Raw genomic sequence first — 23,408 nt, forward strand, 5'->3', positions numbered from 1 at the left:
TGTACATTAAGTTACTTAGCATGATGTAATCTTAGTTTTTAAGGAACTCTTTTGTGTGACTATTTAGAATAAAAATGGTTTCTATTGTACCACTTAGCTTAAATGTATGTTTTGGGTTTGCATATTAAATTTTCCCTAGAATGGAATGTGATTATATCTGCTTTTCTTTTTCCTTTTTAAGACTGTGAATGAAAGCTGGAATGCCTTAGCAGTCCCATCAGATAAGCTGTATTTCTGGAATCCCAAATCTACATACATTAAATCACCACCATTCTTCGAAAACTTGGTATGACTTTTTTTTTTTTTAACAAAATAAGTTCTTCAAAGGGTTTCTTTCTTTATCAAACCTACCTTATTACCCTATACCCTTGCTTTGACTACCCTTTTTCCTTGAAACCTTCGTAAAGCCAGACACATAACTCTAGGCAGAGTTTGTGGAGGCTGGGACATTTGGCTCTAGTGGTCCCACAGTTTCTCTGTCCAGGGCTTCTGTCTGGCTGTGCACAGGCACCTGGTGATCACTTCCACCCAGACATAGACCCAGTAGCATCTGAGGGACTATTCCGGGAGAACATCCCCAAAGCCTGCCATATTGAATGTTATACCCATAAAAATGGGAAACATTTTCCCTGAAACTGATGATCAAGAAGTCCATGCTTCCTCAGGTGCGTCACTGTGGGATGGGGTTGGCAGAAGTTGAGATCCTGGTTGTCCTCAGCATCTGAGGAGTTCCGTGGGTGTAAAGAAAGAGAATGTCATTTGCAGCTGCCTTCCTACCACTTTTGAGGGGATAGTGCCAATGCTTTGGTTTTTCTTCAAGGTTGAGAAATGAACATTTGAGTAAAGACACCTTATTTTTCTCAACATCCCCGATACAAACCAGAAAACTAGAAATTTCCATGCATTGATGTAGAGTTATCATCTGGTTCAGGTCTGTGGACCACTACTGTTGAGACTGACCTGGTGATTTGTCTGAGAAAACCTCGGCCAACGCTGACTTGTTGTATTCTTTGCTAGACTTTGGATCTTCAGCCCCCTAAATCTATAGTGGATGCCTATGTGCTATTAAATTTGGGAGATTCAGTAACAACTGACCACATCTCTCCAGCTGGAAATATTGCAAGAAACAGCCCTGCTGCTCGCTACTTAACTAACAGAGGGTAAGTGTGAATGATGCGGGAAAGACTAAAGGCCAAACTGGAGTGAATGCGGTTGGTATTTCTCTTTTCACCTGGTTCCTTTGGAATCAGACTGGTTTTTTACTAAACACTGGGACTCAAAAACCAATTGCTTTATCTGTTTGCTGCTTAATAGCTTCCATGGGAGGATCCACCAGCATGTGAGCCCCAGCAGGGTGAAGGGTAGAGGAACCTTCATTTTGAGGAAGTGTGTACACTAAGGCCCAATTGTCATTCTCCCAGTTTGGCTGATCTTTTACCTTGTAGCAGAGGCTGGTTATGCCTGAGGCACCGGGCAGAGGTAGAACCTGAAAGGCATCGTCATGTCCTGGTTGAAAAGGCTTAATGTTTATAGGGAACTGCTTCAAGGATTTGCAGTTTATTCATCTATTCTTTGATCCTTCATATGCTGATACTAATAGGTATTATACCAACCAGTCTTATCTACTGTGATCGAATATACCAATAATAATAGAGATCAGTGGTTTCCCAATCTTGATTTTCAACAAGAATCATGTGGGGAGATAAAAATTCCTGGTTCTGGCCGGGCACAGTGGCTCATGCCTATCTATAATCCTAGCACTTTAGGAGGCTGACACAGGAGGATTGCATGAGGCCAGGAGGTTGAGACCAGCCAGAGCAAGAATGAGACACTGTATCTACTAAAAATAGAAAAATTAGCCAGGTATGGGGACCCACACCTGTAGTCCTAGCTACTCAGGAAGCTGAGGCAGGAGGATTGCTTGAGCCCAGGAATTTGAGGTTGCTGTGAGCTATGATGATGTCACTGCACTGTAGCCCAGGTGACAGAGTCTCAAATTCCCGGTTCCTATTCCCATCTCCTAAATCAGCTCCTTCAAGGATGGGGCCCAGAGCAAATTTGAGGAACAGAATACAAACACCTCTTTTTAAGCCTGATTCTTGACTCCTTTTAAGACATGAACTCTTTGGAAAATTGAGTGAAAGCAAATATAATGCTTCTCCAAAAAAATGCGCATACTTTTGCAAATACATTTTAGACAGTTTTGGGGGTTTCTAGACATGCTCACCTGCTCCTGAAAGCCATTCACAACTCTCTCAATCCTCACATTAGATCTGACTATTAAATCATATTAACACTCACATGCACCCCCTGGATTTGAATAAACAGCCTAGTGAACTGGCCGCTGTTTTATAAGGTGTCGTTCCTGACATCACAAAGTTTCCTTTCACTGGGGCCCACAGACAAGATTCTCCTCTGGTTTTAGAACCAAAAGTAGCTGCTCTGCCTCTTTGTCACTGCTTTGGTTTTTATAATATCTTATGAAAGCTGGACATGACTTTGCCAGTTGTATGTCTTCCCTTTGCATCAAGTTCCTGATAAACTCTGGGACAAATTTGAACCTACTGCTGGTTAATTTATGGAACGTGTTTTATGTTTCCCACTATTGTTGGCTCCATCTGATTTGTCTACCTTGATATTCTCTTTGCTTCCACTTTCTTACTTATTTGTAATTTAGCTTTTTACCTTATATGAAGCTTTACAGGCTACCCTACAAAATAAATAAAACAATCTTTTTTGGAGTTCCTCCTGATTTCTCCACCCAGATTTGAAAGACTCTACATTGACCCCAGGAGGAAACTAGTTGCACCTCTCACTCTGTCTGCCGTCGAAGCTATGAGAACAGCTTTTCTGCCTTGGAGAACAAGGCTTAGTAGGATTTAGAGAAATAGCTTATCCCAAGAAAAGAAGGAAAAAACCAAACTGAGTTTAATCTTTACTTGCTTCAGTAAACTAGCTCCTTTCCTGCTTGTGTCATTAGGCTGACTCCACGGGAATTCAACTCCTATGGCTCCCGCAGAGGTAATGACGCCATCATGGCCCGGGGAACGTTTGCCAACATTCGCTTGTTAAACAAATTTTTGAATAAGCAGGCGCCACAGACTATACATTTGCCTTCTGGAGAAATCGTGAGTATTGTCTCTTCTGCTTCCTTCAGAAACTAGCATTTGTCAGTCTCTGGGAAGTTGGATATTTACAGTTTCCTTCCTTCTGATTCTCGTTTTTCTTCACAGCTCCGATCTACCCCGGTGTTTCTGTAGTCCTCCCTTCTTCTTGCTTAGAGATTCTGCATCATGGTTTAACTAAGTTTCATTTCCTGGGAATTAAGCTTAAAAAGTCTTTGAAATTTTATCAGTATTTGAATGAGAAATTCTGAGTTAAATTAGAAGATATTCATCAAGAAGTACTATTGTATAGCTTTATTAGCATGTCTTAATTCATTGTATCCACCTATAAAAAGAAGGTATGGTATATAGAGGACTACTGGGGTTCTAACGGGAGCCACTGCAGCTGGTGCACTGCCGCTGGGATTGGTCATGGTGGGAAATGTGCGAGAGGGGGAACGCCAGAAGTTTGAGTCAGACAAGTCTAGGGTTTAAGTTCCAGCTCCACCTCATGTAGCTGTGGTGCCTTCAGGAAGTTATTTCCCTCTCTGAGCCTCTTTTTTCTTACCTGTGAAGTAGAAGTAACACCTACCTAACAAAGCTCTGAGGCTTAAAATGAAATGGAATGACTCGTAAACCCTAGAGCAGCGTCTGGCACATGTCGCAGGTCTTCAGAGTCACTTCCCTTCCCAGTAAGTGCTGTGAGGCTGCCTGAAAACCATTTAGCCTGCTTGAGAGAGAACTGTGCCAACTTATCTTAAAATAATAATAGCTAATATTTCTATGGAATGTACCACATTGCAGATACTCTCCTAAGCCATTTGCATGTATTTTTTTTTTTTTTTTTTTTGAGACAGAGTCTTGCTTTGTTGCCCAGGCTAGAGTGAATGCCATGGCATCAGCCTAGTTCACAGCAACCTCAAACTCCTGGGCTTAGGCAATCCTGCTGCCTCAGCCTCCCGAGTAGCTGGGACTACCGGCATGCGCCACCATGCCTGGCTAATTTTTTCTATATATATTAGTTGGCCAATTAATTTCTATTTATATAGTAGAGACGGGGTCTCGCTCTTGCTCAGGCTGGTTTCGAACTCCTGACCTCAAGCAATCCGCTTGCCTCGGCCTCCCAGAGTGCTAGGATTACAGGCGTGAGCCACCACGCCCGGCCTATTTGCATGTATTGACTTAATGTTCATAACAACTCTTTGAGGTAGGGACCATAATTACCTGTGTTTTAAATTGAGAACTGGAAGCACAATATACATATTGAACAACGGGATATCCAAGAGACCAAGACTTGCAGTCACAGACATTAGTGGACCCCAACAAACCATCACAGTGGACCTTAGTTGTAGACCAGACGGCCGACTGGTTGGGTCACCATTGGCTTTACACCAACCTGGCGGTCCACAGCCCCTTCCCTTCGCCCCAGAGCTCACCAAGTGTGGGTCTGCTCTTTGCCTCTGCTGCATCTGTAAAACCTGCCTGTCTCTTCCTCAGCTTGACGTGTTCGATGCTGCTGAGCGGTACCAGCAGGCAGGCCTTCCCCTGATCGTTCTGGCTGGCAAGGAGTACGGCTCGGGCAGCTCCCGAGACTGGGCGGCCAAGGGCCCTTTCCTGCTGGTGAGTATGAGGCAGAGCTGTCCCAGCAGGTAGCCGCCCCTCTGAATTAGAGGGGAAGCGGGGAGGGTGCCAGGAATGAATTCTGTTGGTTTACTTCCGAGAAAATGTCATGGGAGAGCAGGCTCTGAAAAGCATGTAGTGTTTGTTCATCTCTTGCTTCCTGGTGGATCTGAATTTATTTCACTTGTTGAAGGGTAATCTGGAGTGAACTGGTTCCCTTAGGTCAGACATTCATATCTAGACCTTTGGGAGTGTCTACAGAACGGTTTTCAGAGACTTCACAGACCCTCCTTGCAAATATATCCAGAAATGTACATGTACATCTTTTTCCATAGGGAGAGGTTTTATGGGGTTTTCATAATATTCTAAGGTTGAAGACCCCAAATTTAAGGCCCCTGTCCCAGGTGAATATAAGGAATAAGTCAGGGCTGCTATATTGTCTATCAGGTTCACAGAAGGGAAAAAGTCAGGGGACCTGGGCTTTTTTGGGAGTTACTTTGGTGAGATTGGGTTCCGGTTCTCTTGAGTAAACTAGAATGCACTTTTTACAGTTGGTTTTCACTGCCTGTGAAAATCTGTATAGGCCTTCAGTGAGAAAGGGAGGCTTTTTCTGTCCGTAGTCAGGCAGCTCTTCGGAACCTTTGACTGTCTCAGGGCTCCACCTTGAGGTGTCCCCATAGAGGGGCTGTGTTAGGGAGCAAACCTTTTACCTCTTGAGCATTGCCCAAAGAGCAGAGGAGACTCACGCTGCCCAGCTTTAAGCCTCAAAGTAGGATAAAAACGGTTGGCTGATGACAATGTGAGTCATTTATGGCTTGAGCAAATTAGTGCACTTGGGAAACATATATAAGTTGATATCTATTAGTACAGTAAAAAATGTGATTGTCCGGCAGGCGGCCCTCCAGACATCCAGGCTTCTGAAAACATCTTTGAACCAGGAAAAAAATGTTCACTAGTTACTTGATGAGTAGGTCAAAGGCCTACTTCTTCTGGAAGCTGCTAAAAAGAACCACAGGAATTACAGAAGACAAGGCTTTTAGGAATGCAGTTGAGGGCTGGGCAGCATACATGAGGCCGGTGCAGTGAGCATTCCTATGGGGAACCCTAAGATCTGATGGAAGATGAGAAAAGAACTGGCCCCGAGGGACTCTTTAGAATTTTCTACAGAACCGCTGAGTTCTGGCTGCGCAGGCTGGGTCACTCGGCAGTTACTAGACTGCCCTCAGGGCAGAGAATAACGGACAGCTGTGGTTTACAGCATCTGCAGCACCGCCTAGCCCTTACACGGAGCTATGGACATGAACAGTGTGTGTTTAGAAAGCTTTCCACTTGCCTAGACACATACATATATATAAAGTCCTATAAAATATCTACTATCCCAAAGAATCTGCCTATCCTCTATAGCAGTGGTTCTCAAATTTGGAAATGCCTTTTTTTTTTTTTTTAAATATCTGTGCTTGGATCTCATCCCCAGAGATTCTGGTTTAATTGGTAAGGAGGAAGGCCTAGACATTGGGATTTCAGAATCCTCCCCTGGCGATTCTAATATGCAGCAGAATTTGAGAAACACTGATCTATAGCCACAGTTCTCAAAACTTATGAGAATCACAAGCCCCTCTTGCCCTACGATCTAGTGTAGTACTCAAGAATCGACAGTTTCAACAAGCTCTTAAAATGCCCTGCATCAGGGTCTCTTACAAGTGTGTCCTAGATATCAAGAGACCTTTTAAGATATTATTATAATTAATAATAAATCAATGAGTTCTAGTTAATAAAGTAACCTGCTGTATATTGCCAATTACAGATTCCCAATAAAATGCACCTTCTAGGAAGCTTAATATCAAGAACAATATTCGATATAATTTGATAAGAAGTGTAAATGCAGTATGCAGTAGGTAATAATTTATTCTGAAAATTGCTTTTTTGATTAAATTTTCTATATCTGCTGATACACCCACAATAGAAAAATTCAAGGGAAAGAAAATTATATTGTTTTGTGGTATAGATTCCAGAAATAATGGAAACTTGCTAAGAGATATTATATCACATAGACTACTTGGGTAAAGGAAGAAATAAAGACATCTGTGTCCCAGGATTGGCGGTGGGTGGATGAGAGAAATCATTAAGTGCTTGCGTGGTGGCTGTGCATCAAAGGCAATCAGTTAAGAGTAGCTGTTGTGTTACTTACAATTAGAGGATAAAATTTTATGTAAAAGATTAATGGGTACTTATAAAGTTTCTGTGTATCCAAAGGAAAACTTGGAACTATGTCCAGACTACTGTCTCTGTTCACCAGGGAATCAAAGCCATCCTGGCGGAGAGTTACGAACGTATTCATCGCAGTAACCTGGTTGGGATGGGGGTGATCCCCCTTGAATATCTCCCTGGTGAGAATGCAGACACCCTGGGACTCACAGGTCAGGAGCGATACACTGTCATCATTCCAGAAGACCTCAGACCACGAATGAAAGTTCAGGTCAAGGTAAGCAGAGCAGCTCCCTGCTGGGGCCCTGTGTAATCAGTCTTGTTAGAAGGAAATTAGTGGGACCTGGAAGAACGTGAGGGCTGTCCAAAAAGCATCCTGCCATGGACACGATGGCTGGATACTTTCTGGACTGCATTAAACTTAGGAGTCCTGCCAGCACCTTTTCTACCTGCCTGCCCAACAGAGTGAGGATGATGCCTGTTGATTTATTATTTCCTTCTCTGTAAAGTTATCCCCACTGTCACCTATTTCTCCCAATCTCACTCAGCCCAGATACTCATGATGAAAGCTCAGGGATGTGACATTATCTAAGAAACTTTTTATTATAAAAACGTGAGCAACACTGACTTCCTTCCCCCAGGCTTTGAATAGCCTTAAAGGTAAAAATGGCAGATCCCTAGGCACAGATGAAGTACCCAGTGCCAAGTCCCAGGACAGCCACGCAGGCAGAGGTCTGTGCCTAAGGGACAAGCTTAATAAAACCTGCTGATCCAAGCCATCTTTGTCCCCAGGGAAGGTTGGGAAAAATATCATCCCAGTGTTACGAGTAGCTGTACTGAGAAATAGTTCTTAGGTACCACTCACCTCTGTCATTGATAGTCTGCACCTGGGACCAGCAGCCTGGCGTGTTCCCTGGTGCTGCTGGAGCGTGGACCACACCGAGGGCAGGCTGGGTAGAATCTCCTGGCAGAGCTGCCTCGCGCCTCCCTCAGTGATTCTGTGCTGCTTTGTGCCACAGCTGGACACCGGGAAGGCCTTCCAGGCCGTGATGAGGTTCGACACCGATGTGGAGCTCACTTACTTCCGCAATGGAGGCATCCTCAACTACATGATCCGCAAGATGGCCAAGTAGGCCTCTGCTCCTCAGGAGACCTGCACGCGGCGCCGCACCCAGGGAGGAAGCCGCACCACAGGCCAGCCGAGGCCCCGGCTGCTCCACGGGGGGTGCTGCCCTGCGGACGGAGCGAGTGAGCGCGGGGGCTAGGGTGCCATTCCGGCAGGCACAGAGCCAGGACTTTCTACATTCTCTGTTTTTATTAATCTTCTTATCTTTTTCTAGAATTTGGAAGCTAGAAATGGTGGAAATGTCAGTAGTGCCAGAAAGAGAATCGAGCTCGTCTTTAAGTCACTGATCACAGGACATTGATTTTTCACTCTTACCTATTAATCTTCAGCTGAACATGAGCAAGTCTTCTCAGAAGGTGTCCTCTGCCCTTCTTGTTATTCCTCTCTTATCCTCTGCTCCATGAAATCTTTCCCGTGAGGGTCTTCCTTTCCATATTATACCAATGTTAACTGACGTGGCTAGATGAAAACTTGGCACACTTCAAATCATAGTAGTGATTTTGATTCTCCCCCCACCTTTTCCTTCAAAGTACATGATCTAAACACCTTGTGGATGGGTCAGATGTTAGATCAACATAAAAAGAAACATGTTTTCTTTTACTGTCTTCAAAAATTTTCCCCAGAAAATTTGTCATTTATCAAGAGGAGACCGTTATTTGGAGGTGGTTTGGGAGAAACATTTCTAATTTGAATAATATTAAATCTATTTTCCGTGAAAACCTGTTTACTTGAGTTTTGCTGTGTGGGGGGCTATAGTTTTGGAATATTTAGAGCAGAGCAAGTCTCAGACTCTATCATATCAAAGCTTGAATGACCTTCATATTCTCCTGCTTTTACAACTATGTTAAGAACTGTGCAGACACAAAAGAAGTGTTGAGGAACCAGTATGTTCTCTGCCCTGTTTGGGAACAGACAAGAAGGAAGAGTAGCCTAGTAGCAGGAATGTAAGTATGGTGAGCAGATCATAGCTTTTTTAGTGTCCTGAAGTTAACCTGTTCATTTTTATCATTGAAATCATTTCAGAGCACATCTTAGTCTGCTCAGGCTGCCATAACAAAATACCATGGCTTAAACAACAAAAATTTATTTTCTCATAGTTCTGGTGGCTAAAAGTCCAGGATCAAAGTTCCAGCCATTTCTAGTTTCTGGTGAGAGTGTTCTTCCTGGCTTGTAGATAAACACCTTCTCACTTGTCCTCCCATGGCCTTTCCTTGATACATGTCTGTATGTGCTCATGAAAAAGACTCCCCAATTGGTTCTAAAATGCAGCCTTTCATCTAGAAAAACAGTAACCAGCTATTGGACATTAGTCAAGAGGTAGCACTTCATTTCTTTCATTCAGCCCATATTAACCAAGTGCCTACTGTGTTCCAGGGGTCATGCCTGGCAGTGGCGTTACTCCCTTTAAAAAAATCAAACAAGGAATTCTAAGTGTTTCTTTTTATAAAATTTTAATAACATACTTTTCATTTTTTTTTCTATGATTGTAAATTAATGGCAGAAAATCTAAGTTTTTCTTGTATCAGCTTTAGTCTGCCTTCTCTGTTGGCTGAAGACTATTCGTCTTAATTCAAATTGAACCATTTAGATCAGCAGTCCCCAACCTTTTTGGCACCAGGGACCATTTTCCTGGAAGACAATTTTTCCACAGGACAGGGCAGGTAGTTTCGAGATAATACACAATAAATGTAATGCACTTTATTATTCCCTTGCAATATAAAATGAAATAATTATATAACTCACCATAGGTTAGGGACCTCTGATTTAGATACTTAAAAGAACTTTTCTAAAATAGACTTCCCATAGATGTTTTATACTTCCTATCAGAGTTCTTAACAGCAATCAAAAAACCAATCAAATATAAAAAGATATACTCTAATAAAATATTAATGGGAAATTAAAGAAATAGCTATCAGCAAATTGGTTTAAATAATCCATTTTTATTTTGTCCATTAGTAATACTTATCAAGCAACTACTTTATCATGTAATTTTCATACATTCTTTTAATTAAAAACCTTCCACTAACCTTTACAGTTGGTGTTATCCTTGTTTTCCAGTTGTAGAAAAGCCAAAGAGAAGTTATGTAACTGGCAGCTTTCTCTGGCTCCCTGCCCACGCCACTGCTCATCAGATCCCATGGAGAGGGAGGCAGCCGTAGCGCATAACTCCATTGATGTCCAGTGTAGATCTGCACAGTCTGGGTGGCTGGCTGTGCCTCAGGTGGTCTCCAGACAGCATTCAGATGTAAGTAGGTGCTACTTAAAAAGGGTTATGTGGTCATATGTGTTGAGCACTGTATTAGTATGATTTTTGGAGTCTTGTTTAAGCCATTAAATGGTCCTGGTGAATTACAAATAACTAAGCTGAAGCTATTTCAGGAAGAAGCTTAAATTACTATAGAGCCTTCCTTGAACACAAAATACCTTGGCCTGGCTAGAAATAGCAAAACTCAGGCACTTGTCTCCATATCTGGAAAACCCCTAAGTTCTCTGAAACATCAGCAAACCTTGCTTGGTGACACAGGAATGCCATTTGGATACATATTCTGATTTTTTTTTTAAATAGACTATCCTAAGTTAGGTCTTTTGGATGATACTAATTGAGGAAGTTTAATTTGGCTGTCCTAAGTGTTGAACATCACCTGTTATTAGAAAATGGCACAGATTAATAGGGCAAGACATACAGTAAACTAAAAAAACAGGAATAATTTCCCAGGAAGAAGTGCCAATGGGATCCAAAGTGCAGAGGTCAAACAGAAGGACCAAGAAGTTCCCACTGGATTTGGCAACCAGAATTACTGGTAACGTCGAGGCTGGGCGCGGTGGCTCACACCTGTAATCCTAGCACTCTGGGAGGCCGAGGCAGGTGGATTGCTCGAGGTCAGGAGTTCGAAACCAGCCTGAGCAAGGGTGAGACCGGTCTCTACTATAAATAAAAAGAGATTAATTGGTCTATATAATTAGTCAATTATATAGAAAAAAATTAGCCGGGCATGGTGGTACATGCCTGTAGTCCCAACTACTCAGGAGGCTGAGGGAGGAGGATTGCTTGAGCCCAGGAGTTTGAGGTTGCTGTGAGCTAGGCTGACGCCACAGCACTCACTCTAGCCTGGGCAACAAAGTGCGACTCTGTCTCAAAAAACAAAAAACAAAAAAAAAAAAACAGAATTACTGGTAACCTGGAAAAGAAATATTATAGTAGGATGTTAACCACTTCGGTACAATGCTCACTTGCCGAGAAACCTTGCCCACAGCCGGCACTCATAGTCCGCACGATAGTTTGTGCTGTGCGTTGACGATGAATCCATTTTGCTCTTGTGTAATGAGGAAAGCTTTAAAGCACTGAAAGCTTGTTTTACTTTATAGGCAGCTTTACTTGTAATGTAAATCAGAATAGGTAACATATACATATATTTTTATTACATTATTTTTAAATTTTCACAATTTTATTTTGATAAATGAAAAATTAGAAAAGTCATATCACAGCTGTCGGCTAAAGTCCATGCTCGGCTGTGCACGTTCATCTGTGGCTATCGACTGTAGCTGACACTCGTACGGAAGTGGTTAAGAGCAAAGCCAGTTTACAGTAGGTTAAGAAGAGGAGGTATGCAAAGCCTTTCAACATTCTATTCATTCATCCATCTATCCCAGCATGTACAGAGTGGTTACTGTGTGTTCACTGGCATTTGGCTCTGAAGAAGACAGAAACAGGTGAAGGCTTAATTTTTTCTAAGTACTATGAGCTCTGTTGGCCTACAAAAGTATTCAGTGCTGTGATTCACTCATGCTTTGCATGTATGATATAGTACAAACTGTTGAAAACAAACAGAAGGTAAAGGGATAAATACTCAATTCAGTACAAGCCTTAGATAAAATAACGTCACAGAGGTATAAGCCATCCATGATTATACCCACTGGATAGTTGCTTCTTCACTCAAATTCACCTACTACCTGTAGCTGAACAGTGAGGCCCTCAACTCATCTGGACATTTCTGCAGCATCAAATGGTATTTTCTCAAAATGAAAGTCCTTCCACTTTGAGTACAGTCTCTGAACTCCAGTGGCCACATCCTCCACCACAAAACTTTCAATTTTTATAACTGGAATCTCAAATGTCCTGTACTTCACATGGATTCCCCAGTCATGGCTGCAGTCCTGTCTGGCACAGAATATCTTGGCTCTCTTCTCAAAATCACAAAATTTCTTTGGTTTGGGGTGTGGTTTACTCACAAAGCATTTCTTAAAAGCATCACCAACCACAGTGTAATGGGTGTCCTACAGATGAAAGGATCGAAGAAACATACAAAAAAAGAGCATTAGAACCAGTATCATTGTGATTTTTCAAAACTTCACAATAATCTGAGATAAAGAGCAGGTGGGTCTCATTTATTTTATACTTTTGGAAAGCAGTACAGATGGCTTCACCAGAAGGCCAGACTGGGGTCCTGACTAGGCACCTGACTCCCTTGTACAGGTGGGGTGGAGGTACAAGGACCCTGGTATTAATACCTCATGAAGAGGAGGATTAAGAATTTTCCAGATAACCTAGCTTCTGAAGGTAGATACTCCATTAATTCAAAAACAAAAGGGATATTTGTTGAAGATCTGTGAAACCCAAGTTCACCACGGGCCCTGACAGGCATATAATCCAAAGGATATGGGGCCAAACAAAGGTTGATGTGCATCTGAATAGGGTCAGGGGCTAGTGTGTCCACAGGCCCCACCTACAGTCAACTTTACAGTAAACTGCACGGAAACAAATGCACATCCAACATACTAGTCCCTCAGGAAAACATACGGCCTTAAAGGGCCATTTTCATTAGAATAATCACCCAAATTGAAGCTGATAGGAACTTTTTACAACTAAAGACAACTTGGAAAGGTAAGGGAACTTAGCAGTATGATTCCTCATAAGCTTCTTGCCTAAACAGATGGACTGATCAGAGATTTCAGCTTTCTGAAGATGGGACGGGACCCAAAAGTAATAACTTGGCAGCTGAGCCAGCCCAGCCCCTCCACCAGCAGCAGGATAGTTACACCCAACACTTACCGCTGGAGATTTTTCTAACCCTTTCTCTAAGTGTTTTAAGAAAAAAATATACAGAAGACTAACTTGCAGATGTAATGTTTCCCAAATAAGGAAATACTTTGTTTCCATTGTAATAGTGATCTATATCCCAAAAGAAAAATGTGGAAACCATAAAATAGTTGGAAGAAGGGGGGAAATGGAACCGAACCACTAAAACATCAGTACATTTCCTGTAGTCTTTTTTTTCTGTACAAAGGTAGGTTTGGGTTTTTTGGGTTTTTTTCTACTTTTTTCCTTGGGGGCAGTGACAGTGATATTGCTATTATTTCACACACAGCTATAAAATAGCATATTTACAGTTTTGTATCCTGGTTATTTTTTCTACTTTTTACCATTAGTTTGAAGCAGTTTTTCATTATACTGCATAAGCTTCATAATCTTTTTTTTTTTTTTTTTTTGAGACAGAGTCTCGCTTGTTGCCCAGGCTAGAGTGAGTGCCGTGGTGTCAGCCTAGCTCACAGCAACCTCAAACTCCTGGGCTCAAGCAATCCTGCTGCCTCAGCCTCCCGAGTAGCTGGGACTACAGGCATACGCCACCATGCCCGGCTAATTTTATATATATATATATTAGTTGGCCAATTAATTTCTTTCTATTTATAGTAGAGACGGGGTCTCGCTCTTGCTCAGGCTGGTTTCGAACTCCTGACCTCGAGCAATCCGCCCGCCTCAGCCTCCCAGAGTGCTAGGATTACAGGCGTGAGCCACCGCGCCCGGCTCATAATCATTTTTTAAGTAAACTTTACTTTGGAACAATTTTAGATGTACAGAAAAGTTGCAAACACAGCCCAGAAAATTCCTGTAGACCCTTCACCCAGTTTCTTTGATTGCTAACATCTTTTATATCACAGTACATTTGCCAAAACTAACAAATTAACATCAGTATTTTATTCTTAATTAAACTGCAAATTTTACCACTCTAATATCCTTTATCTGTTCCAAGATCTAATCCAGGGTACTACATTGCATTTAGCATAACCATTGTTTTTAATGGCTATATAATATAATTAAGCTGTGCACCTGCACTCGAATGTTTATAGCAGCACAATTCACAATCGCAAAGCTGTGGAAACAACCCAAGTGCCCATCAATTCATGAGTGGATTAATAAAATGTGGTATATGTATACCATGGAGTACTACTCAGCTTTAAGAAACAATGGTGATATAGCACTTCTTGTATATTCCTGGATACAGCTAAGGAACCCATTCTACTAAATGAAGTATCTCAAGAATGGAGCACCACATGTACTCACCAGCAAATTGGTATTAATGGATCAACACCCAAGTGGACATATAGGAGTAACATTTATCCGGTGTCATGAGGGTGGGAGGGGGGAGCAGGGGGTGGGTATATACAACCATAAGTAAGATGTTCAACATTTGGGGGATGGACATGCTTGAAGCTCTTACTTGAGGGAGGAGGGGGGCATGGGTAATATATGTAACCTTAACACTTGTACCCCCATAATACGCTAAAATAAAAATAAATAAATAAATGGGGAAAAAGTTTAGAAAAAATAAGCTGTGCCGCAATTTAAAAAAACTTTCTTTACTGTTGAACATTTAGGGTTTTTCACTTTTTAGTTTTTAAAATACATAGCTCATGGCCACAATAATGACTAAATAGTGGTTTTACTGTAAATATTTTAGCAATAGACAGTAAGCTTTAGAGCTAAAAAATGACCCAGTGTTATCAAGGCTACTTACCTCTATCACTCTTACATCAGCTGTGTAACATGCCAAGGTTTTGCATTTTCTGCATAGCAATTTTTTATTTTCCTTATCGAGTACAGGTTTTGCTTTTCCTTGACTGTCTCTGATGAATTTTTCATGAATCTGTATATGGAGAATCTATATACAAAAAGAAAAACCTCAAATGTAATTTGAGGGTAACTAACATATATAGACATATGCATACATATATACATACATAGACAAGCACACACATATATATGCATATGATCATTCATATACAACTTCCTTAAACATATGATACCTGGCTTTGTTTGTAAAATCTCAGGTTTTATGAGTTCTCCTAACTCCATATTAGTGTTTTATTGTGGCCTCCAATTAGTCCTTCATTTTCTTCATTAGAAATACCTATAAAAATACTAAAGATGTCTATAAAATAGTCCTGTGAACCATATTTTCTACTTTACTGGAAAACTTTAAAAATCCTTCACAAATAGATATACAACATACACCCATAGTTTCAGGCATAATTACACCTACTCCAGCCATAAACCCACTGAGCAGAATGGCAGGCAGAAGGGTCCTCACCATGTAAAGTCTTTCTTCTCTCTCCCCCTTTCAACCAGAGAATATTGTTGAATTCTAGCAAAATTAAGTGTATGTATAATGTGACTGTATTCTAATTCAAAATTTAGGCTTTGGGTAAGTACAACTCAAATCCTGGACATTATATATATATAAAATGTAAGATTCTTTTTTTTTTTCCATCTATGATGGTAAATTAATGGCAGAAAATAAAATGTAAGATTCTGAAGTGTGATGAGAGGAAGGCAGACCAGCTAGGAACCTCTAGACCCTAGGAGCGACATGTAGTGGCTCCCTGGGCTTCCTTTTCACCTGATATCCATCCAGACTTGGAGCTAAAGAAGCCAGTAACCTGAAATGCCTATTGTTGTAGTCAAAAAGTCTCAACAAAAGCCTGCACTCTATAGCCAAAGGACCATAAAAGGGGTAGACTAGCAAGACAGAGAACTTTTAGACAACAACTGCTCTACTCCAGCCAAATACCACAGAAAAAATAAAACTGGCCCAACACAGGGTTCGTGGGGGACCTGGATTTCTACCTTGCAGAATGAACAAGACCACCCCAATACTACCACCTGGGTGGCGTCAGAGAAAGCTAAGCAGGAAGCCAGGTCTTAGCCCTGCTACCTGGTACTGTAGCCCACCCTTGTCTGTGGTGTCAGTGGAGGTCACATGGGGAGCCCACTCTCTCACCCCCACCCAGCAGTAAGAAGGGGCCTCCCTCCTTCTCTCCCTCCCATCTGCTGTGCTGGTATTAACAGAGGCTGATTGGGAACCTGGATACATGACTCCACCTGGCAAAGATGAGGCAGCATTTGCACCTGCCCCGCCAGAGCAGTGTCAGAAAAAGCCAGTTCACACAGAAGGTTAAATAAGATCCAGAGTCTCAAAATATGAAAATGTCTGGGTTTTGATTTTAAAAAAATATCACTTTTCATACCAAGAAACAGGAAGATCTCAAACTGCATGAAAAAAGACAATCAATACTTGCCAACAGTGAGATGACAGAGATGTGTGAATAAAGATTCTAAAGCACAATAAAAATGCTTCAATGAACAATCATAAACACTCTTGAAACATAAGAAAATATAAAAGCTCAGTAAAGGCTGGGCAAGGTGGCTCACGCCTATAATCCTAGCACTCTGGGAGGCCAAGGCGGGAGGATCGCTCAAGGTCAGGAATTCGAAACCAGCCTGAGCAGGAGTGAGACCCTATCTCTACTAAAAATAAAAAGAAATTAATTCACCAACTAAAAATATGTATAGAAAAAATAAGCCGGGCATGGTGGCACATGCCTGTAGTCCCAGCTACTTGGGAGGCTGAGGCAGAAGGATTGCTTGAGCCTAGGAGTTTGAGGTTGCTGTGTGCTAGGCTGACGCCACAGTACTCTAGCCCAGGCAACACAGTGAGACTCTGTCTCAAAAAACAAAAAAAGAAAACCAAGTATGATTTACTCTCCCCTAACTCCCCCAGCCCACCTAAAATTATATTGTTTCTGTAAAAATAAAGAGTGTTTATACCTGTCTTCAATCCAATTTTTCACTGTTGTAAAATTATTACATATGTTCATCCCATTATTTCCTTCGGATAAATTTCTAGAATTGAAATTCTTGGGTCCCATGATACACATTTCCCTAGGAACAATTTTAATTTTCTTTTTTCAGAGATACGGTCTAATCACTGCTTGAGGCAGTTTGGGGGTCAGAGGGATGTGACAGGAAAGAGCATCCAGTTTCTTAAAAGATTCACTTATCTCTAATGGTATTCAATTATATACTAAACTTCAAATATAATCTCGAGTATTTTAAATGTTACTATAGGCAACAGCTATAAATCCTAGTAAGTTAAAACTACTACTGCTATACTTAAAACTAAAATCAGTAACTGGTAAAAATCAGTAACTGGGTAAGGGGCTCAACCAAAGCCCTAAGTCCATGGCCCTGCCTCTCTCCCCAGATGTGGTTGAAAAGCGGCCTAACTGCACACCTGAGATGGAGAAAAGCAAACTGTGGAGTCCTGATTGTGTGCAGTCTTGGGCACACATCATGTTGGCAGTGCCTCGTTCAAAGTGAGCTTTCCTTCACTGCCTATCTTGTTCTCTGCTCCATGAGGAAGGAAAAGCAGGCTTCCTCATTTTGATTCCAGATAACCTTTTGTATTTCTACTACTACCAATGAATAATTAAAATTTTTAAAGTTTTTACCAGGCGCGGTGGCTCACGCCTGTAATCCTAGCACTCTGGGAGGCCAAGGCAGGTGGATTGTTCGAGGTCAGGAGTTCGAAACCAGCCTGAGCAAGACCCCCGTCTCTACTAAAAATAGAAAGAAATTAATTGACCAACTAAAAATATACCAAAAAAATTCAGCCGGACATGGTGGTGCATGCCTGTAGTCCCAGCTACTCGAGAGGCTGAGGCAGTAGGATCACTTGAGCCCAGGAGTTTGAGGTTGCTGTGAGCTAGGCTGATGCCATGGCACTCACTCTAGCCTGGACAACAAAGTGAGACTCCGTCTCAAAAAAAAAAGAAAGTTTTTAAAGTGCCATTCACAATAGCATAAAAAATTAACACCTACGTATATGTCTAACAAAAATACATGCAGAACCTGTATGCTGAAAATGACAAAACACTGGTAAAAGAAACCAAAGAAAGATGTGGTTGGTAGCCTCTAAGCCCTCCATGATCTCTGCTTCCTGTATTTAGAGCCTGTGTAATTCCCTCCCCTGGTGTGAATCGGACTTATCAACTTGCTTCTAGTGGAAAAAAAAAAAAATACAACAGATGTGATGAGACTTCACTTTCAAGATGAAGTTGTAAAATGACTGTGGCTTCCACATTAGACATTCTCTCTCAATCTTTGGGATCACTCATTCTCGGGGAACCAGCTGCTGGGCTGTGAGGCAGCCCTGTGGAGAGGCCCACATGTGCACACTCAGATGCACTTCCACCAGCAGCCATGTTGGGTGAGCTTGGAAGCCTTGCGATGACTGTAGCTGTGGCCAACACCTTCACTGCAGCCTCATGAGAGACCTTCAGCCTGAAACACCCAGTTGTTTCCAGATTCCTGGCCCATAGATATTATAAGATAATAAATGCTTGTTGTTTCCAGACACGAAGTTCTGGGGTAATTTGTTCCTTAGCAATAGATAACTAATGCAGAAGCCCTACATAAATGAAGAGAGATACTATGGTCATGGATTAGAAAACTGGATATTGTTAAGATGTCATTTCTCCCCAATGTTATCTATACATTCAATAAAACCCCAGCATACTTTTTCATAGATGTGGACAAGCTGAAATGTATCTGGAAAGGCAAAAGAACATAGCTAAAAACTACTTTAAAAAAAAAAGTTGGATGGGACTGCAAACTAGTTCAACCTCTGTAGAAAGCAATATGGACATACATTAAAGTGATACAAGGGGATCTACCATTTGATCCAGCAATCCCATTACTGGGCATCTACCAAAAAGAACAAAAGTCACTCTATGAAAAAGACACCTGCACTCGAATGTTTATAGCAGCACAACTCACAATTGCAAAGATATGGAAACAACTGAAGTGCCCATCAATACATAAGTGGATTAATAAAATGTGGTATATGTATACCATGGAGTACCATTCAGCTATAAGAAACAATGGTGATATAGCAGCTCTTGTATTTTCCTGGATACAGCTGGAACTCGTTCTATTAAGTATCCCAAGCATGGAAAAATAAGCACCACATGTACTCCCCAGCAAATTGGTATTAGTTGATCAACACCTAAGTGTTATTTTCACAACCACAGCTGTCAAAATGCTCTTCATACCTTATTCCTCCAGCATGAAATAGGGCCAAATGCTGAAGCTGCCATCACGGAACTCAGTTCTCGGACATCTCTAGCCTGTCTACATGGTAAGATGGCCACAGAGTAAGAAGAGAGTTCCCCCGGTCCCAGTGCTGGTAGTGGTGGGCCACCCAGACAGTGGACAGCACAGCGGGGAAGGAAGGCAGACAGTCTCCTGGCACTCGTTGCTCCTCCCTCACCTCTCCATCTACTTGCAGAAGCTCCCAACTTTTTCCTTCTCTTCTGTGTAGTTTTCTTCCTTCCACTGAAGCCCATATATACAGGGATCAGAGTGCTCAAATCCAAACCCTGGGCTCTTATCAAAACACCACAGCCCCATTCAGTTTTAAGAATGTAAGATTTTCCCTACCTTGTTATACTTCTACTAAGCCTTTGAAAGCAAAGCCTTCCTCTTTCAACAGAGCAGCTGGGGTGGGTCATCTATGACAGGATGGGGACGACAACAGAACCCTCGCTCCCAGCTGCCAGTAACTTCCAGCTACACTTGTTCTGGGCTCCTTCGTGTTATTTACCTTCTCTGCCCATCTGTCTGTGGGTGTTAGGGGAACCCCAAATGCTATTAGCCCAATTCCACAGATATTTAACCCATTTTCTCCTCACCCCACTCCTCCTGTGCCGGACACAAAAGAATGTCTATGCCTGGCCGGGCGTGGTGGCTCATGCCTATAATCCTAGCACTCTGGGAGACCGAGGTGGGCGGATTGCTCGAGGTCAGGAGTTCGAAACCAGCCTGAACAAGAGTGAGACCCCGTCTCTACTAAAAATAGAAAGAAATTAATTGGCCAACTAAAAATATATAGGAAAAATTAGCCGGGCATGGTGGTGCATGCCTGTAGTCCCAGCTACTCGACAGGCTGAGGCAGAAGGATCACTTGAGCCCAGGAGTTTGAGGTTGCTGTGAGCTAGGCTGACGCCGCGGCACTCTAGCCTGGGCAACACAGTGAGACTCTGTCTCAAAAAAAAAAAAAAAAAAAAAAAGAATGTCTATGTCTGGGCCAGCCTCCCTCTTCCTTGACAGACTATACTGCTCTGTCACATAAGAGTCTAAGTAGCTTGTCACCCAGTGGAGGAGATAAAAATTATGCCGTGGTTATTACAACCCATGGTTTTACAGCCTTTACTGGCAATATCCCTATGTTCTACAAAATGGGGAGGTGGCTCACTGAAGACAACCCTACTGTGGTAACACTAGGGGAGGAACTCAGGAATTTCCCTATAATTCTTCTCACTAAAAATGTGGAAGTAGTGGTTTTAGATCATTTAGTTTCCCAGCTTTAGGAAGAAAAATTTTCTCTCTCTCTCACATGCACACACTCACACCCTCTCACTCTCATAGGAAGAAATATTTTAAATTAGTAAACACTGACATAAAGTTGTAATTATGTCCTAAATAACTGTTAATTTGCTTGAGATCATTGTTCCTCAGTACTTTTTAGAGCACAGAGATTATGACTTTTTTTTTTTTTTTGGAGACAGAGTCTCGCTTTGTTGCCCAGGCTAGAGTGAGTGCCGTGGCGTCAGCCTAGCTCACAGCAACCTCAAACTCCTGGGCTCAAGCAATCCTCCTGCCTCAGCCTCCCGAGTAGCTTGGGACTACAGGCATGTGCCACCATGCCCAGCTAATTTTTTTTCTATATATGTTAGTTGTCCAATTAACTTCTTTCTATTTATAGTAGAGACGGGGTCTCGCTCTTGCTCAGGCTTTTTTCGAGATTATGACTTTTTAAAGTCATACACACCATAGAGTTGATCTACTGAACTGTAAGGTTCATCTTCATGAAGTTAAACTATGCCTCACACCTCTGTCCAATAACAGCTCTCATTTATTTGGCACTTATACCAGGCACTGCACTGAGCAATGCATACACATCATTTTATCCTCACAACTGCCCTGCGAGTTAGATACCACTGTTTTCCCAGCTTTACAAATGAGACTGATGATTTAAAAGACAGAGTAACCCCCTCAGATCACATATCTTATAAGTGGCAGGACTGGGATTTGAACACTGGATTCTAGTTTTCAGCCTCTCCCCTATCCCTGTAGTGTTCAATGATTCCAGAGATTCTGAGATAAAAACTTCTACAATAGGTCTGGACAAAGTGTGGGAGTGTGAGTGGGTGTATATGCATGCATTTCTTGACTTTCTTCAATTTGATTTCATGCTTCTGTGTTAAAAGGCAATTGCAATGCAATGAAGGTCACTACCAAGAGGCCCATCTGAACAGGTATGCCACTCTAAGGTATTAATTATTATCTACAGCTTTTAATACAAATGGGCATTCTGACACCTACACAGTGACCTGCACAGTGACCTGGAAGCTTTTCTCTGAGGACTCTGGATGGTAGAGAGAGAGATAGATTTGAGTCAGGGAAGAGCTGTTTCTTGCGGTGTTAGGATGTAGTTCCCAATATGAACTGTCAAGAGCAATTCTAGCTGTATGCCTTTTAGATCTAAAAACATAACTCCAGGTATTTATTAGCACTAATAGAATATATTTTAATCTCATTGACATTTAAATTTTCTTTTTTTTTTTTCCCTTTCTAGGCAGTCCTGAGTCAGTCATTAACATTTAAATAGAATGAATGTGATAGTCACTGCAGAACAAAACTACATATAAACTTACTGTTCTAATAAAACAGGCTGAGCAATATGGTAAAAGGCACCAACATGCACATTCCCCGATTGTTATTCACGGTCAGATTCTGAAAGAGTGACACAGACTTACCTTTTCTTTAAATTCTGCTTCGTCCCATGTCTGAAGGCTTAAAATGGATTCATCCATCATTTTTTCTTTGTACATGTTTATTTGTTCTTTTTCAATTACATCAGCATTACTAGTCAAAAGAAAGCACTTGCTACCTTTCGCTCTTCCTCTACCTATCAGAAAATAAATATTTCATTTGGTGTTTTTGATTTAAAACTCTGATACAATCTGAGAATAGGTAAACAAAGGGATAGAGGTATTCCTAAAATTCAGCTTTGGTTCACTAAATCCCACTTTCTAGGGAAGCTGAGCTGTTAAAGAATGGGTTCAAATGCAGGTGTGCACCTGCCCATTAAACACGTGGATAAACTAGGAGCCCACCTTAGGCCGGCTTTCTCAGGTCCCCAGCAGTGCAGTGTGACTGGACAGCCACATTATCAGAAACATTACTTTAAGATAATCCAACATGAGCCCTCAGTATGACAGTGTGATGGCTCTGAGATGGATAATAAATAGACCCTCCTAAAGAGTCTTCTAAGCAATGGGGAAATACGGTGTGTTCACAACCAGCAGAACACAGGTGGAAAATTTTAAGTGCTGTTACAAAGATAGTAGGATAATGACTAAAGGGGGAAAATGAGAAATAAAGTTGGAAGGACATGCGGGTGCTGGATTTTGAAAACTATTTAACATCAAGTAAATTGGGGAGCCACTGGAGTTTCCATACAGGGAAGTAGAAGGCTCAGAGCTTTTTTTCAGGAAGAATAATGTGGCAACTGTTCTTACAGAAATTGGAAAAAGGAAAGGAAAAAGGAGAGAAGACTAGTTAGGAGACTGGTCTAGTCCAGATGGGGCAGAACAACTCTGGAATGTCACTTCTGGAACACAGGGAGCCCACCAGCCCCCAGGCATGACCATCAAAGGTCCGCACATGGGCAAAGCCTCAATTCAAGTTTGAATTATCCTTCCATAAATATGTCAGTCAACATTGGGCAAATACGCAGTATCATTGTGAACAAGAATGAAAATAGGGTACATGTGAGTGGACAAAACTGTAACCACCCAAGCCTAAGTAAACCATCTTTAGGGCCAGCACACCAGAGTGCACTATGCCACTGGTCACAAACTCAACCATGGCTCAGTAAAGGAGAACAGCCAGGATGACAGACACACTCACAAATCAGACAAAACAGAAGCCAGGCAGAAATGGCATCAAAGGTGCTCTCACCTCTGGTTTGGATCATTTTGATGACATTGCCCACGTACTCATACAGGATGACAAGATTGCACTGCGCAATGTCGATGCCTTCATCAGCAACAGAGGTGGCGATCAGAATGTTGTTATCTCCACTGGTTCTGAATGCATCCAGTATGCACTTCTGTGCTGGGAGGGTCATTCCTGGGTCAGAGTAAGAGGGTATAATACAACTCACCAAAGA

The 23,408-nt window shown here is 41.9% G+C and overlaps 2 protein-coding genes across 3 annotated transcripts in view; one reads left to right on the plus strand and one right to left on the minus strand.

Annotated features, from left to right (window-relative positions):
- ACO1 (aconitase 1) overlaps positions 1-8,774 on the plus strand; it is a 61,434-nt gene extending 52,660 nt beyond the window's left edge. Inside the window, exons 17-22 of one of the 2 annotated variants that reach the window (XM_012764398.3) lie at positions 182-286; positions 1,018-1,160; positions 2,981-3,128; positions 4,602-4,724; positions 7,021-7,206; positions 7,949-8,774. In XM_012764398.3, the coding sequence (XP_012619852.1) occupies positions 182-286; positions 1,018-1,160; positions 2,981-3,128; positions 4,602-4,724; positions 7,021-7,206; positions 7,949-8,062 (819 nt within the window). In that variant the 3' untranslated portion in view covers positions 8,063-8,774. Of the gene's footprint in view, positions 1-181; positions 287-1,017; positions 1,161-2,980; positions 3,129-4,601; positions 4,725-6,977; positions 7,207-7,948 lie in introns of those variants that run through there. The other variant, XM_076008794.1, reaches the window with a different exon arrangement.
- A 1,201-nt stretch (positions 8,775-9,975) lies between these two features.
- The window catches only part of RIGI (RNA sensor RIG-I), a 48,117-nt gene continuing 34,684 nt past the window's right edge, over positions 9,976-23,408 (minus strand). The window contains exons 15-18 of the mRNA XM_012764401.3: positions 23,198-23,368; positions 21,991-22,142; positions 14,850-14,993; positions 9,976-12,330 (exon numbers count right to left, since the gene is read on the minus strand). Coding sequence (XP_012619855.1) covers positions 12,034-12,330; positions 14,850-14,993; positions 21,991-22,142; positions 23,198-23,368 — 764 coding nt within the window. The 3' untranslated portion in view covers positions 9,976-12,033. The remainder of the gene's footprint in view (positions 12,331-14,849; positions 14,994-21,990; positions 22,143-23,197; positions 23,369-23,408) is intronic.

This window comes from Microcebus murinus, chromosome 12, assembly GCF_040939455.1.
Source record: "Microcebus murinus isolate Inina chromosome 12, M.murinus_Inina_mat1.0, whole genome shotgun sequence".
NCBI lineage: Eukaryota > Metazoa > Chordata > Mammalia > Primates > Cheirogaleidae > Microcebus > Microcebus murinus.